General features: G+C 37.0%; 1 protein-coding gene across 3 annotated transcripts in view; it reads right to left on the bottom strand.

Annotated features, from left to right (window-relative positions):
• LOC150089360 (E3 ubiquitin-protein ligase arih1-like) overlaps window positions 1-17476 on the bottom strand; it is a 269746-nt gene that overhangs the window by 112611 nt on the left and 139659 nt on the right. For all 3 annotated transcript variants that reach the window (XM_090368540.1, XM_090368542.1, XM_090368541.1), the window contains one exon: window positions 14816-14922. In XM_090368540.1, the coding sequence (XP_090224666.1) occupies window positions 14816-14922 (107 nt within the window). The remainder of the gene's footprint in view (window positions 1-14815; window positions 14923-17476) is intronic.

Genomic DNA, 17476 nt, shown 5'->3' with positions numbered 1-17476 from the left:
GCTGTTGGGATTCTTCCTTTTGCTCGGATTATGCATTTGAAGGGTCATAAATTCAAATTGAGGAAAGATAGTTGCAGAATAGATGTGCAGAAATTTGCCTTTAGCCAGCAGGTGGTTGATTGTTGGAACAAACGTGCATCTGTCATTGGGGAAGTTGATTGCTTAAATAAATTCAAGAAGAATTGGACAAACTTTTGGAGCAAATGGATGTATGAAATGGGAAGTTATTTTTTTTTTTTGGGTGATGCTGTATCAGCTTGCTTTCTTGCATCATATGCCTCTGATAATGCTTACATGTTGTCATTCTGTTACTGGAAATTCAAAATTTGAATATAGAGATTATGTGTACAGAAAGAAGAGATTAACAGGAGGCAAGGATGAGGTGATGCTTTTTTTGTTAAGTAGCACACAAACTGTAGAACAGTATGACGATGAGAGTGGGCCAACAAATTAGAATGTCTTATCATTATAATTTGTTGGCCCATTTTCATTTTCCAAATATCAACTGGAACTCAGGGGTTGTCAATTCATCCAGTAGCAAAACATTTCTTCATTTGCTGGATGACTGCTTTCTATACCAACACATTAGAGAGGCAACAAGAGAAAGCAACATTCTTGATTTATTATCAGCAGTGATTCATAATGTATTACGAATTTTCAAATAAAGGAACTCTTAAGTGGCAGTAATCAATGTATTGATGCAGAATTTAATCAATGAAATAGCTACTGCCAAGGGTTTGAAAAGGAAGGAATTTTGCTTTTGCAAAGATGATTATAATGGGCTCAACCATTCTTTAAACTCTTTTCAGTAAAATCAAATGTGTTAAATATAAGTGACGAATGGAAAGTGATCATAAAGGTTACTAAGCATCTAATACCAACTCAGAGATAATATTCTAGGTTTAGATAAAAACTGATGTCAGATGAACTAATGAGACTTGTGATATAGAAAAAATAATAATAATGGTATTGTTAAAGATGTAGAGTTGTACAATAATTACAAACTATTCTATAATAAAGTGACTTGGGGGTTAGGCAGATTATCAGATGTATTTGGCTAAGGTGCAAAGAAGAGGGCAACAAGGAATTATTTGCATAGGTTAACACTAAAAGTAAAGGGAAGAATCACATTGGTCCACTGGATATGAACAGCATAAATACTGATGGACTTCTACAGAGAACTGATGAACTGAATAAATATTTTCTATCTAAATTCACATGTGAAGATTTTTTTTTAGGAATGGGGCCAGAAGAAGTCTATGTCTATTAAATAAGTGATTGGGAAATTAAATGAATTTATAATAACAGAAAGTAAGATTAAAGAAAATTTGCAGCTAAAAGTGAACAAAGCACCTGGGGTTATGGAATCTATCCATTTATATTAAAGGAATCCAAAAGAGTGGTGGTTAAACTGTCATCTGTAACAATGAGAGCATCCTTAGATTCAAGAGAAGTACCAGCAGATTTGAGATATGAAAATGGGTAATTTAAAGGATAGAGTAGGTTACCAAGACTAAGTTTGACCTCTATGACTGAGAAAAAAATGGAATCCATAGTGAAAGAAGAAATGCAAGATCAACTTGATAGACATGTAGCAATAAAGCAGCTACAGCATGGATTTCTTAAAGAGAGACTGTCTCACCAATCTGATTAGCTGTTGTGAGGTTGTCACAATGGAACTAGATGCAAAGAATAATTCTGACATTGTATACTTAGATTTAAGTAATGCCTCTGATTGTACTACATGCATGATTGGTCTGTAAATTTCAGCAATGTGGCATTAGGAGGAAGTTACAATTATGAATAAAGGGATGGTAAAGTGGTGGAAGACAAACCATGGCTATAAATGGCTACTGCTCTTCATGGACTAATGTGATCACTGGGGTTCCATAGGGGCTTGTTAAGTTTGAAATACCTGTAAAAATCATTAGTGATATTTAAGATGTGATTATTTCAAATTTTATGTCTATATAACATTTAATAATGATATGAAGAAAGTTTTATATCATTAACCCCTGTACACACAAAGGTGGACACAGAGGTTAATGATAGTAATCAAGGTTTGCTACATCAAGAATAATTAGATAAATGGCAATTTATTTTTAACACTGATAAAACAAGCATTGCATTTCAGTAGCATTAATCTTAGAATAATACCATTTGTGTGGTATACCAAACTGAAAGTAATGGCGTATGAAAAAGATCTAGGAAACAAAGCATGTGAAACTGGTTCTTACTTGGCCTAGGTAACAAAATCAAAATCGAGAATTGAATTCTTAGAATTTTTCTGCAGTAATGGAGGCACGTGATGCAAGAAAGCTAGTGTATGAACTTATGCAGCATCAGCCAAAAAAAAAAAAATTTCGCACATCCATTCTGTCAAAATGTTTGTACAGTTCCTCCTTGAATTTATTTAAGCTATCAACTTTCACAACGACAGATGGAAGTTTATTCCAGAAATTAACCACCTGCTGGCTAAAGGCAAATATCCGTGCATATATTCTCAACAGTCTTTCCTCAATTTGAATTTATGTCTGATCAGGTTCGTAATCTGAGCAAGCAGAGGAATCACATCACAATTCAGTGTGCTCAACCCATTCAAGGCCTTACACACCTCAATTAGATCACCTCACAGGTGCCTAATCTACAGTCACTGCAATTTGCAGAAGTTAAACCTTTCTTGGCAAGAGGACTCCTTTGTTCCCCTCACCAATCTTGGTGCCCTTCTCTAAAATGAGGCCTCCAGACCTGTATGCAGTACTCAAGGCATGGCCTGACCATTGTCAAGGAGGTGATTATCCCTTATACAAAGGGATAATCACCTCCTTTTTTTTTTTTTTTTTTATGTAAACCCCAAACATAAGAGGCATTAGAACCTATAGTACTTAGTACCGTGCTTGGGTTGGAGGTTGAGAAGACGAAAAGATATTTGTTGACATTGGACTTGAACTTCTGTAGACTGTAATTTTCAGGAAATACGTATGAAGAAAGGTTGTTCCAGAAAACGGCAGTTGAATGAATAAACGAGGAAGATGAAAAGTTGGTCCTGTTAGTTTGAAGTTGGACAGTAAATGGATGTTGGCTGGTAACAGCACGTGTTCGGACCGTTTTGAAAGAGAGTGGGAATTAGAGAGGCCAATTCAGAAGAACAGTGCCCACGGAAATATCTGTAGAAGAGGCATGCAGCAGAAACAGTACATCTATCAGACAGAGAGTGGAGAGACTCTGTTAGAGATGAATCTTTAATTAACTTAACTGCCCTCTTCTTAATGGAATCAAGAAGCCTGAGAGAAGTTTTGGGTGCATCACCCCAGATGTGGGAACAATATTCCATGGCAGGATGGATTTGCGATTTATACAGAGTGAGCAGCTGTTTGGAAGAAAAGTAACGCCGAGAGTGAAAGAGAAAACCAAGTTTTTTAGATGCAGAGGAAGTCAGGGTAATCCCAAAAGAGATATATCATTTTGCCTAGAAATCGGAGTGTCGCTAAAGATAAGCATAGGAGCAGAAGAATCCTTTTTGCGAGATACAAGACAAGACTGAGTTTTAGAAGGGTTGAAATCAACTAAGTTGAATTTGCCCCACCGGAGAATTACCTGAAGATTGGCATTTAAGGAATTGGTAGCAGATTTTCGAGAAGTTGAAGCTGATTGAACAGGGCAAGGTTTCTCGAAATGGAAAGTGGAATTCAATGTGCTATCATCGGCAAAACTATCGATAGGATTTCCAGTCAATGGAAGAAGATCATTAATATACAAGAGGAAAAGAGTGGGGGAAAGAACAGAACCTTTGGTGACACCGGCATTAGTGGAGAAGTTAGAAGACAGAGAGCCATCTACCATCACTCTCAGTGAGCGATCAGAGAGAAAACTGGATAACCAATTACTAAAAACAGTTGGCAAACCATAAGATGCAAGCTTGTTTAGAAGACCTTTATGCCAAACACGATTAAAAGCCTTTGAGATGTCAAGAGCAACTACTTGTGTTTCACCGAACCTTTCCATTGAATTAGTCCATAAATGGGTAACATAAGCCAGAATATCACCAGTGGATCGACACTGACGGAATCCATACTGGCGATCGTTGATCAGACGGAAGGTTTCTAGGTAGTTTAAGAGTTGGCAGTTAATTGATTTCTCCATTACTTTAGAAAGAGTAGAAGTAATTGCAATGGGATGATAATTGGATGGGAGGGATTTGTCACCCTTTTTAGGAAATGGATGGATATGAGCAAACTTCCAAGCAGAAGGAAAAACACCTTTGGAATAAGAAAGTGAAAAAAGGTGGCAAAGAATAGGAGTAAGTTCAGGAGCACAGGTTTTGAGAACAAGTGGAGAAATACCATCGGGACCTGGAGCTTTTTTAGCATCAAGATTCGTCAAAATCCTTCTTACATCTTTTTGACGGAAGACCACAGGAAGCATTGAATGGAGCGTGTTGGGAATGGTGGGAGGTGATTTACCAAGATCATTAATATATGAGTTGGAAGAAAAATGGGATGCTAGCAGGTCAGCTTTATCCTTGGCTGAAGTAACAACAGAACCATCTGGTTTGGACAGAGGTGGGAGCAGAGATGGGCAAAATTTGCGGCCAATAGCATTGGCAAGGGACCAGAATGCTCGGCTACCATTAGGGCAAGAAGCAAGTTTTCTATTCTTAGCCTGTTCAAACTCTAGTTTGGACTGATTAATAACTGCTTTACAATTGTTGCGAGCTTTGGTGTAGGCAGAAAATGAAACTGAAGAATTAGAAACAAGCCAATTACGATATGCAACTTTCTTCTCTTGAACAGCCTTAGCACATTTATTAGAAAACCAATGTTTAGATAAAGGACGAGATTTTAAATTGGAGTGTGGGATAAAGGATTCCATTCCTGCAGGAATAATTTCACTGACATTATTTGAGCAAACGTTGACATCAGGAGTTTTGAAACATTAATCCGACCAAAGAAAAGAAATCTCGCAGGTCATCCCATTTTGCATTCTTGTAATGCCAAACAATACGAGGTTGGGAATAGCCAGGAGATAAAGGCTCCATTGGAGAAGTGACAATCACCAAGTTGTGATCTGAAGTGCCTAAAGGACCTCTCACTTTGACCGTGTACTTAGAAGGGTTTTTGTGAGAAAAAGATCAAGTGTGTTGGCTGTATGATTAGGATTGTCTGGTATTCTTGTAGGTAAATGAACAATCTGTGCAAGGTCATTAGTAATTGCAAAAGCCTCAGCATCTCGACCAGCTGGGTCAGCGTGACTAGAAAACGGACGCCAGCTGAAGTTGTGAACATTAAAATCACCAAGGAAAATTACCTCACTGTTAGGAAAGTTGGACTAGAGAAAGTCAAGTTGCAAAGAGAGGAAGTCAAAAAGCTCCAAGTGATTAGTGGAGTTGGGAGAACGGTAGAGACAACAAATGAATTTTACACAATGAGGTAGAGAGATTTTAAGCCAGAGAAGATCAAAGAGAGTAGATTTCAAATTGCCAAGTCTCTGACAGGGAATATCAGAACGGACATATGCACAAGTACCGCCTTTGAGGTGTAAGGAATCATACAGCGAATAATTTGGGCATCTGAAATGAACAGTAGTTGAATCAACCGATAACTGAGATTCTGTCAGAAAAAGTACATGGGGTTTGGCAGAATGCAAGTGAAAATGGACATCGTTAAGATTAGAATTGAGACCACGTATATTTGTGAAATGAATTAGGAAGTGCTTGGGAGGTTTAGATTTTTTCGCAGATAAGCTTGCTCAATTAGTTTGACAATTCATGGTGTATTCAATAGTAAGAGAAAGTGGGTGGGACATGCTGTATGAAGTAATGAAATTTTTGGATATGGCGTACACATGGTAAGAATATATCCAGATCCTTGACATAACGTGGCCTCGACAATGGTCCCCGCATACACACTACTCGGACTCCCTCCAGTCACTATCTGGCAGAGTAGAGGTAGCAAGATTATACACTAGCCGATCCAGAAGACTCCTAGAGAGTTACCAATAGGTTCGGTCCGGTGTACTAACTAGTGGCCGGCATGCAAACACCGTTTTAGAGCTGTACCCTCGAAATGTAAGGAATATTGGATCTCGCCACGATGTTCATCATAACCTCAAAAGTCGTCAATCATACTGCATGATGGAAGAGATAGGGAAGGGTTGATCGGAACTTAGCTCTAGAGACTAAACATGGGTTCCACCGCTTCAAGCCTCCAATAAGCAAAGTGGGGGGTATTGCACCACTTGATGAGTCATCTGCCACCTAGTACTGTCTGGTAACATAGAGGGGTGGCATTCCTCCATGTGGTGTGGGCACCACACCTCGACCCCTGCTTACGTTGGTTCACACCTGGGTGGTCACCCACCATGTACTTGTGCATGGAGATTATACCCAGGATTACTAACAGTCCCACCATCGTGAAAGTGCAAGCAGAGGATTTGGCTGTCACAGACCTTCCGGACTTCGCCGAAATTGGGTCCACTTGACTTGAGTGTCACCCGAATATCTGTTCCATCAGCGTTTTAGACTCCTAGGTAGCAAGTGCAGCTTGTCTGGCATATCTGAGAGAATGTCTGTGACAACCTCAACCTACTAGCAAAATTCCTGTATATCATTGAAAATACTCCATGACCTGCTCTGGCAGCCTGTCTGCATTGTTCAGAAAAATTCATATCTGACTGCACAATTACTTCCAAATCTTTTTCATTTTCTACCACCCTAAGTGTAGTACCACAAAGTTGGTATGTTTCACTGGGGTTACTTCTACCCACATGCAGTACTTTGCATTTGTCAATGTTAAACTTTAGTTGCCACTTCTCAGCCCATCTGCCCAAGTTTTCTAGATCCTGTTGCACACTGCCATTACTGTCATTGCCAACCTTTGTATCATCTGCAAACTTCAACAATAAGCTTGATATACCTTCATCAATAATAATTGAAAAGTAGTAATTGAAAAGGTAGATTCATATACTTATCTGTGACAAGTTATTAGTTATAATAATGTTAAATGGCTGGAAGTCAGAAGAAGAATAAATTTTGGATGCATAGCATCCAAAATTTATTCTTCTGAGGAGCAATATATCAATTTGTCTGAAAAGTAAAATAATGAACCAGTGTATACTCCCCACCATGGCTCGTGGAAGTGAAACTTGGGCACTCACCAAAAGAATGGAAAAGAAGCGCTGAAAACTACACAGCAAAGAAGAGAACAAATTATTTTAGGAATCAGACTGTTAGATAAGAAGAAAAACACAAGAAAAACTAATGAACTAAAATTGGGCAGGACATATAGCTCGAAGACATGACAGATGGACTAAGAAAATAATAGAATGGTACCCCAGAGGAGCTAGAAGAAAACCTGGAAGACAACAACAGAGATGGACAGAAGAATTCACAAGCTCATGGGTAGTAAATGGATGTCCATTGCACAAAACAGAAGGAACTGGAAAGTTTCTGGAGAGGCCTTCATCCTGCAGTGGATTGAAAATGGCTGACGATGATGATAACCATAATAATGACTAATAACATCAGTCCATAAAGAGTAGCATCCATTGATTACCATTCTCTGTCTTCTCCCACACAACCACCCTTTTATCCATTTGGATCAACTGACGATGTTACCAACAGTAAATTCTAAGTGGGAAGCATTCAAGGAATTAATCGTGGATGCTACTAAAAGTTCCATACCTATTAAGAAATACTGTTCAAGGTTTAGGCCTAAATGGTTATCAAATGAACTAATGAGACTTGACAGAGAAGAAAAATGCATGGGATGCATATAAATTATCAAGCGACTCAGTAATCAGGTCACAAAGGAGGTTAGGCAGGCAAAGGCAGATTATCAGAAATCTTTGGCAAAAGATGCTAAGAAAAACAGCAAGGATTTCTTTACTTATATAAACTCTAAAAGGAAGGGGATGAATCTGATTGGTCCACTTGATATCGATGGTTTGGAACCATATCATAGTATCCAATCAAATTTGGCAGACAAAACTGTCCCTTAACAAACCCATGCTGTGTCTGAATTATTATTGCAGATTCTGTAATGCATCTTTAATCAGTGATTCCATTATTTTCCCCAGAACAGAAGTTAAACTAACTGGTCTCTAATTACTCGTGTCACCCTTAGTTACCCTTTGTGAACTGGGGATACATTTGCACATCTCCAGTCCGTGGGGACCTCCCCTGAGTCCAAGGATGCTCTCATAATTATGGCTAAAGGATTGCTTAGCTGCTTTGCCGCCTCCTTTAATATAACTCTATAGATCTCATCCACCCCTGGTGCCTTTCTGATGTTTAATTTCAACAATTTCTCCTCCACTTTGCTCTCAGTTATTACAAAATCATTAAGCACCTGTTACACTTTGATAAACTTCTGGCATTTTCCTCCCATAATAACTCCTCATGTGTGAATTTAGATGCAAAATACTCATTTAGTTTGGCAGCTATCTGAGAATGATCATCTACAGTCAAACCAACCATTGATATCAAGTGGATCATTCTGATTCATCCCTTTCCTTTTAGAGTTTATATAAGGAAAGAAATCCTTGTTGTTTTTCTTAGCATCCTTTGCCAAAGGTTTCTCGTAATCTGCCTTTGCCTCCTAACCTCCTCTGTGACCTGATTACAGACTAGCTTATATCTGCCATAGGCTTCTGTGTCACCTGATAATTTATATGCATCCTGTGCATTTTTCTCCTCTGCCACGAGTCTCATTAGTTTGTCTGATCCATTTAGGCCTAAACCTTGAACAATATTTCTTAATTGGTATGAAAAGACTCGTAGCATCCATATTTAGTTTCTTGAATACTTCCCAATTAGAATTTGCTGTTGTTGACATCACAGTTGGTCTCACTGTATAGGATTTAAAAACTGAGACCACAGTAGTCACCTTTACAAAGCAAAAACCCTTTCCTTTACCCCTGATGGTAGTTACATCTTTAAGTAAATCCCATATCAGTACACTGTGATCAGGACCACCTAGAAGTTCCTTTATTTGCAACTTCTTAAAGCACAACTAATTACTGCTTATAACTAGATCAAGATTATTTCTCTATATGGTTGCCTGTCTGAGGTGTTGCTGTAGAAAACAATCACTCAATAAATCCACAAGTCTTGCTAGTGTGTGAGTAACCAACCCACAAGTTCCAGTCAATATCTGGAAAGTTAAAATCCCCCATTGTAAGACACTTTGATTTACTGGCACACTATTTCTCTGTATAATTGTTCATTGTACTCTTCAGAGTCATTAGGCCTATATCAAACTCCTACCCTCATTTTTGCTTTCCTAGTGCTTATGTCACACCAAACTGACTCAACATTGCACTGTCCATTATGTCAACTGGATGCACTTCCTTAGATTTTGTTTCTTAACTAACAACATAACCCCTCCTTCCTTCCAATGCTGTCTATCCTTTCTGTAAACATTTATTGTACTCCCCGAATTCCAATTCGGCACTGCTTATATCTGTGTGACATCACGTCTTTGATATCCCAACGATATATTGGTTTTTGATATCTTGATGAGTGCTTCAAATTCATCAAATTTATTTACTATACTCCTAGCATTGGTGTACATGCACCTGTTCTTACTCTTAGTTACATTAACACAGCCCATGTATTTATTTGTTCCGTGATAACTCCCACCAAATCCCTGAAAACCTCAGCACCCCGCCCTCTATTCTAATAGAAGCAGTGCAAGAATCACTTTCACCTCTGCCTGCTGCTAATCTTTTAGTCTGTGAATTACCCCAAGCTAGCTGTTTTCCGACCCATCTAAAACTGCCTCAATAGCATCAGCAAACACTCTTGCGTTATCCCATCCCTGTAGCCTCTCCTGTCAACAAGAACAGACCACGCTGAGAAAAATTCCACCCCATGAGGCTTGCGCAATATCTCTAGTGCCAAATCGATTGACAAGGCTCTCAGCACGTACTCCCTCCTATCGTGTCTTGGCAGACACTTTCAAATTTAACCCTAACTCAACTTTTTTTCAACTTCTACTTGTAAAGTGTCTGCAGATCTCTTACTTTTAATGTCATTAGTGCCAACGCATACAACAGTATCACTCTTTGTGCCCTTAAAAGATTATATCTGCTCTACAATGTTATCAACTTTTTCAACTGGATATAGCCTGGTCCTATTCCATCTATCCTTTTTAGACAATGCATTATCCGTCCCCCTGAAAATGGAGACGCCGACAAATAACAGCTACAGCACTCCTACTACTTTGTACCTGTTGCTTTGTTGCTCTAGTCTGGGGCATGATATCCAATTGAATACAATGAAAATTAATAAGATTAATCAATTACCAATGTTAGACTATCTAATAGATATCTAAATGCAGTCATACATACTACACTATCCAGGTTTATGTTAGCTACCTATTTTCCACAATTATTACATCATTATAAATACAGCCCTTTGTATCCTTGAAAGAGATTAAGTGATATCTTGTACTCTTGCTCCAAGCAGATATATTCTGATTCTATTTCACCAGTACTTTTTACAAACTGTATCACGAACTTCTTTAACAAGTGATCCTACCAATACAACCTCCTCTCAGACCAGTTAGTCTGTACTTATTCCTACAATATGGAATAGGAGTTGCCTTCAGCATTACACTTGATGCCGATGACCTTATCACATCCACAGACAGTTCTCACAAAAATGCTAGCCCTTTTCTCTAAGTGCTTGATCTCACTGATTAAATTATAAAATTTAATTTCAATGTTATTATTCTTATATAACACAAATGGGACCCATCAACAGTTTTCAGCATTGCTGTAACCAGCATAACACAGCTCCATTCATATGTCATTGCTACTCTAGACTACCAAAAATTGGTTCACAAAAACATTACTTACTGCCCTAATCCTTACTATTCTCACTATTAATGAGCCATAAGGCTATCATAAGCCCTATCATAAAATTATAAAAAATCTATTCTGAAACTATCACATATTCCTGTTCATTAATGCAACATTTGAAAAATGTTGCATTTAATAACCCCAGGGGCTCACATCTGGTGAGTATGGGCTTGGCACATCCAGGGTCCTGAGCTGGATATCATCATTCTTCTCTTTCTTGGCGATTCCCTTCTACTTTTGTCTCTCTCTCTCTCTCTCTCTCTCTCTCTCTCTCTCTCTCTCTCTCTCTCTCTCTCTCTCTCTCGTATGATATTAATAATAATAATGAGCAGGAATAAGAAAAATCTAAGAAAAAAAATAATAAAAAAATATATTTTTTACATTGCATTCCTAGTTTTGATTTGTAACTGTTTTTATATTAAAATATAAAGTATAATATAAAAGCAAGCAAGATAAATTACAATAATAATTATGATACATGAGGACTAACCAAAAAGTAAGGTAACAAATGCTACTGTAGAAGATGTTTAATTGGAGAACAATGAAATAACACAAAAACTTTTCCCCCCCATGTCACATGTGCTCTCATACCTATCATAAAATTCAGGGAATGTTCCTAATCAAATCAGGTTTACATAAACCACTTAACTTCATTATCATCACTGAACTGTTTCCCAGCAAGATGTTTTTATAAAGACTTAAATAAATGGAAGGTGAAGGTGGAGGCTGGACTGTGAAGTGGATAAGAAACTATGCCAATCCTAGAATGTAACTGCTATGATTTTTGCAGGCAGACAGGATAGTTGAACCTTTTTAGTACAGGAGATCCATGTGTTTCCAAATCAAAGATACTGTTTTGTTTCAGGGATCATGTAGTACACCCATGTCTCAACACCCATGATAATTCTTTCCAGAAATTGGTTACTCTTTTCAATGTAATGTTGTAGGCATTGGCGCTAGGGGAAAAATACCATGCATTTGTTTCTAAGAAATTCTGTCAGTTGTTTTGGAATCCATGAGGACATACCTTTAAAAACCAAAGTCTATTCATAAACAGTTTGTGTTGACATGACCATCTCCTCCTTAAAATCCTCAGTTGTCACCAAGCATTTAGCTGCTCAATGCATTTAATGTTGTGATCAGTAGTGTTTGCTAATGGTCATTCATTCCTTGGTTCATTTAGCCTTGTTTGAGCTAATTGCATTTTTGATGCAGTTAGTTCACAAAAATTTGTTTCTTCGACATGACTGTTGGACTACACAAAGTGCAGTTTCTGTTGGCTTAGTTCTTCTGGGATGCAGAAATCAGATAACTGTATGCATTTCTTCATTTGTACAGTTTAAACTAGGGCAGCCATTCTGATTTAGTCACCAAATATTAATGAAAGTGTGCAGTGTTATGCAACAAGAAAATAAATGTTATATATAAGCCCTTATTTGTGTAATGTTTCACTTAACTTCCAGAAAAGTCCTGTGTAATAATACTATTTATAATATAATATAAGCCTATTTATGAGGTTATATACTACAGGTATCCCTCATTATACACGATCTCACTTTAACTGGTTTCACTATACCACGATTTCAAAAAAGATCGAAATAAAAAAATCAAAATAACATAATAAAACTTGTCTCAATCACTGTGTGCCCACTTCTACATATCAATCAGAGTGCATGCAGGTCTATGACTCAACTACTGTGTCATGCTGTAAGCACACTGTTGTATATGCTAAATCTCTCTGCAGCTGCAAAATCAGAAGCACCACAACGTACTTTTTCTTCTTAAATTTGTAAAATGTATTATATTGTAGTGTAACTTATAATCCCGTGACCCCCATAGAAAAACTTAAAAACACGAAAAGTGAACGAAGTGCTGCAGCGACAAAAAACAAATGAAATTTGTAATTGGTTAAGAGGTATGAATATAACAAATGGACCATTGACATGGTCAGAGCCACAGGAATCTCCTAAATAACATTAAGAACAATAAGAATCAAGCTGAGAAAATTACAGTTTTAGAAGTGTGATGAGAATGATAGCTTTTAAGATCACAGAGATAAGGTTGTTGCTTATGGAGAAATTAGATAGGCTGTCAGTTCAATGGATTGAACATCAACTTCAACATGCTATTCCTATATTCACAAGTATTATCCAGGCTAAAGTGAAAAATTTGTTTGAGGACCTGAATGCTATTGAGCCTGATCCAAAAGTGCAAATCTTTGTCGCAAAAGTGTTGGGTGATTTGAACATTTTAAAGGACAACATGGATTCCATAACCCTAAGCTAACAGGCGAGGCTGCAGCAGCTGATCCAGTTGCTGCAGGTAATTTTCCATCACAACTCTGAGCGGTAATTGAAGACCATGGTTATTTGCCACAGCAAGTGTTCAATGTGGACGAAATGGGGTCATTCTGGAAGTGGATTTCGTTTTCTCCTAAATAATGCACTTAGACCCACCCGACCAAGCATCACTGATGTTGATGAAAACATTAACGTTATGTTCCTGCCACCAAATATGACATCCATGGATTTAAGAGTGTCATTGAAACTTTCAAGTTATTATTTCCAGAAGATATTTACTCAGATGGTTAAGGATATTGATGGCAAAGATCAACTTTCTGTGGAAGATTTTTGGAAGAACTATAACATCAAGAAAGTGACTGACAATGTTGGAGATGCATGAGCAGATGTTTCACAGTCTTGCATGCAGGGAGTTCAAAACAGATTTGGCCTGATTTTGCTGAGTCATGTGACTTTGATCCTGAAGTTGAACTCTTTCCAATTCAGCACATGACATCATTGCCATGCAAGGTGAGCTGAATTTGAACATGTAGATGAAGCCAATGTTGATGCGTTTGCTCTGATCTCACACACACACACACACACACACACACACACACACACACACACACACACACACACACACACGGGGAGCTCATCAATGAGGACCTTCTAGAATTTGAGAAAGACTTAAATGAAGAAGATGATAACTCTGTTTCTGAACCTCTTAAACATCTTTTGACAAAGCAAATGGCTGAATTTTTTAAGCCCACTGACAATGCCATTAGCATCATTAATGAGAATGATCCTAACAGAGAGAGAGAGAGAGAGAGAGAGAGAGAGAGAGAGAGAGAGAGAGAAAGCACTAAAGTTTCTAGAGATTCAGAATTCTTTGGTTTGTTATAAAGGACTTTACAGGGAAAGAAAAAAAAAAAAAAAATGTTGCCTGTCAGCTCTCTTGAACATTTCTTCAGCAGAGCTGAAAATTGTCAGTCCACTGTCCTAGGGCCTGTATTGGTATTAGTTGATCCATCATCTAATTAAATTAATTACAGTAATAATGTATTAAATGAAATAAAAATAAAAGAAATGCATTTCTTTCTAAAATTTTAGATACTTATTTTTCATTTTGGGACAGATCCTTATTTTACCCACATAAAAGTCAATTCACTTTATGCAGCAATTTCTCATAACCTATTTATTGTATAATAGGAGGGGTATCTATTTATAACCACATAATTTGACAAAAAAATACTAAACTTCAATATCTGGCAAAATATACCAAAAACTTATCACCAATCGCATAAATGTAATACTGTTTATAGATGAACATATCTCCAATATGCCTATGCTACAGGAGGAATTTATAAGGAAAATCAAAGAAATATGGCATTCCTGGCATCAACAAATTAAATGAATAAAAATAAACAGAAAATGTGGTTCAAATACATATCTTCATAAATACTGAATTTGACAAATGCAGAGGAAGAAAACAGAATTACAGATTGTAAATACAGTACTTTATACAATGGTTTTAAATCCAGAAAATTCAAATAAGTATTAAAATAACAAATATTTCAAAATTTTGTTATTTACAATCATAAAACAGTTTCATTTAATTAATATGTACAAAATAGTATATTCCTTTTAAAATTTGTAAGGGAAAAAAATACCAAAATGTATAGCCACAGCTACAAACCACAGGCTGGGAATCAACATACTGCACTTTAATGGCGCTATTGCATTCTGGTTGCGGACACCACCGCAGCAAACGATTGCACTGAAAGAAAACATATCAAAGACAGAAAATAACACAGTTCCTTCATATGATTGTTATATTATACATTATTCATCATTAAAATCTATTACATATAATCCCATGTTAACGCATTAAGAAATTAATAACTGTTATTATAGTACATGAAGCACAGGGTGGTCTGAAAGCTTTGTCATCCCCCCCCTCCATTTTCAATGAAGCCATATATTTAGATCTTTTCTCATATATTCTCTTTCATTTCATATGGCTGGCAAGTTCTTATAGCAGAAAAACAGCTTCTTATAGCAGAAAAACAGCTTGTCATAAGTGTATGTGCTCATGAACATTCCTAAACAAGAAAAACTATGAAGAATGCGCAAAGGGATTTTATTGCAGGGTTTAGTATAGAAGTTCCTGCTGAAAATACAATACTGTGATGGCAACATAACCTGTTCATTACAGGATCAATTTTGGATAAAAAGGACTGGATGACCAACAATCTGGTGGGAATGGAGTGCAACAGCAGAGCCATCTGTGCTCCAATCACCCAAGTTGTCATTGTGGGTGATTGTCCAAACTTGGGAGCTGCAAAACCACAATGCTAACACATGTGAAAACCAATCTCAAATTGAAATTCTTTAAGCCTTCATTCATCAACAGACTAAGCAATAATGACATTCAAAAAAGACACTAAGCATATGCAAAGATAATTAAGTTTTTGAAATGCTCCTGCAGTGTAGTAAGGTGCTCTTATTTGATGAGCATGCAATCTATTAAAGTGCCCATAACAGAAATGTTTATTTTTGGTGTAAAAAAGAATCTATATTTTATGACGAGTTGAAGCATAATCCACTGAATGTGATAATCTGGGTTGCAATGTCCAGTAAGGCTGCCGTAGCCTAGTGGTCAGGCGCGCGGGTACATAAGTACACGTGCCTTGAGTGACCGGGGTTCAAGCCCGTGACTACTGAATACGGTGCTGTTTCTTGTATTCTATCTTGTGAACTCCTCTGACCGTTTGGTCGTCCCGGAGTATAAGCAGAAAATTTATTTATTTATTTTTAACCACTTGATAGGTCCCTATTTATTTGATGGTATTGTCAATCAATGTTCATATCTAGCCATGTTAAGCCAGGTTTGTTCCAGAGCTCCAACCAAATCTTCTAGCAGATTATTGGTTCCAACAGGATGGAGTCCCTGCAATCAGTATCAGGGAATACTTGTATGATTTATTTGGGGATAGATAGATAGACAGAGGTCAGCATATCTGCAAGTGCCTATTCAGTGGGCTCCAAGAAGTCCTGATCTTTCTTCCTGTGCCAATGCACCATAGGGCATAATTTAAAGACTGCATATCCAAGGAAAAATACCAGACAACAGCAGTTAATGGAAGCTGTAAGGGTCATCTTTAGCAAAATCAACGAGGATGTGCTCTGCAAAATATTTCACAAGACATGGCACAGGATCATTGCAAGTCATGAAAATGGCATTCATGCTGGCCATCTGACCCTGGACCCTGTAACCAGTAAAAAGTAGACCTGTAACCAGTAAAAAGTAAAATAAACTGCAGTCTGCTTTCTTCTTCCATTTTCTATTATCCATGACATTATATCCATATGATGAGGGAGAGTGACAAGATTTTTGGATCACCCTGTAGAATGAAAAGCCTGGATACCCCACTGTAAAACAAGTTGGCCTATTACCTTTTATCTAATGCACAGTGTTCAACAAGATGCTACTTCTAAGAGATATTTCTTGGCTAAATACCTAAGAGTATGAAGGAGTTTATTTATGCATGGGTAATGCATACACATCATTTCTACTACCAAGGTAGTTTTAATGCATGGTTTTAATTATATCTCATGTGTTTCACCTATGGAGAAGACCATAGGTCTTCTCCATAGGTGAAGCATTACTTATTTGAGGTAGTGCAATACCATGGAAACTCATTGTGAAGGTATTCAAAATATGAGATATAATTAAAACCATGCATTAAAACTACCTTGGTAGTAGAAGTGATGTGTGTGCATTACCATTGCATAAATAAACTCCTTCAAGATGCTACTTTTTAAAAATATTCAGCCAATTTTTAAAATTGTAGGAATAAAATCATATCCTCCCAAACAACTTGCATGTCAATTTTCTTTAACTAATGAAGCAACATTTTTCTGTTCCTGTTTCAATTTACTGTTTTTTTAGCAGCTAACAGACACTATGTGCAAATAAATGTTTATCTCTTTTTTTTTTTTTTTTTTTTTAAATTAGCTGAAGTGTACAAACACTGTTCATTACTAAAATTATGTAATTCCAATGCTAAATATTCTTAAAGGTGGTTGAGAGGATATGAACTACTGATGGGTACTAGTATTTCATAATTTGACTCTTTGTATCCACTGTAAATTTTTCTGAAAATTGCTTTTTTACTACAACGGTGGAATGTAAAAGTGTGAATGAAAAGTTAGAAATTAAGGAAAAGGAAATATATTAGAAGATATATTAAAAGAAGGGAATTATATTAGAAAGAAACACACAGCATAAGAAATTTCAAAGAACAAAGAGAAATAAATTATATAAATAA

The sequence above is a fragment of the Mastigoproctus giganteus genome, chromosome 2 (genome assembly GCF_048544385.1).
Source record: "Mastigoproctus giganteus isolate SK-2022 chromosome 2, ASM4854438v1, whole genome shotgun sequence".
In the NCBI taxonomy this organism is placed as follows: domain Eukaryota; kingdom Metazoa; phylum Arthropoda; class Arachnida; order Uropygi; family Thelyphonidae; genus Mastigoproctus; species Mastigoproctus giganteus.
The sequence above is the reverse complement of the archived record's forward strand: the minus strand, read 5'-3'. Positions and strand labels throughout refer to the sequence as shown.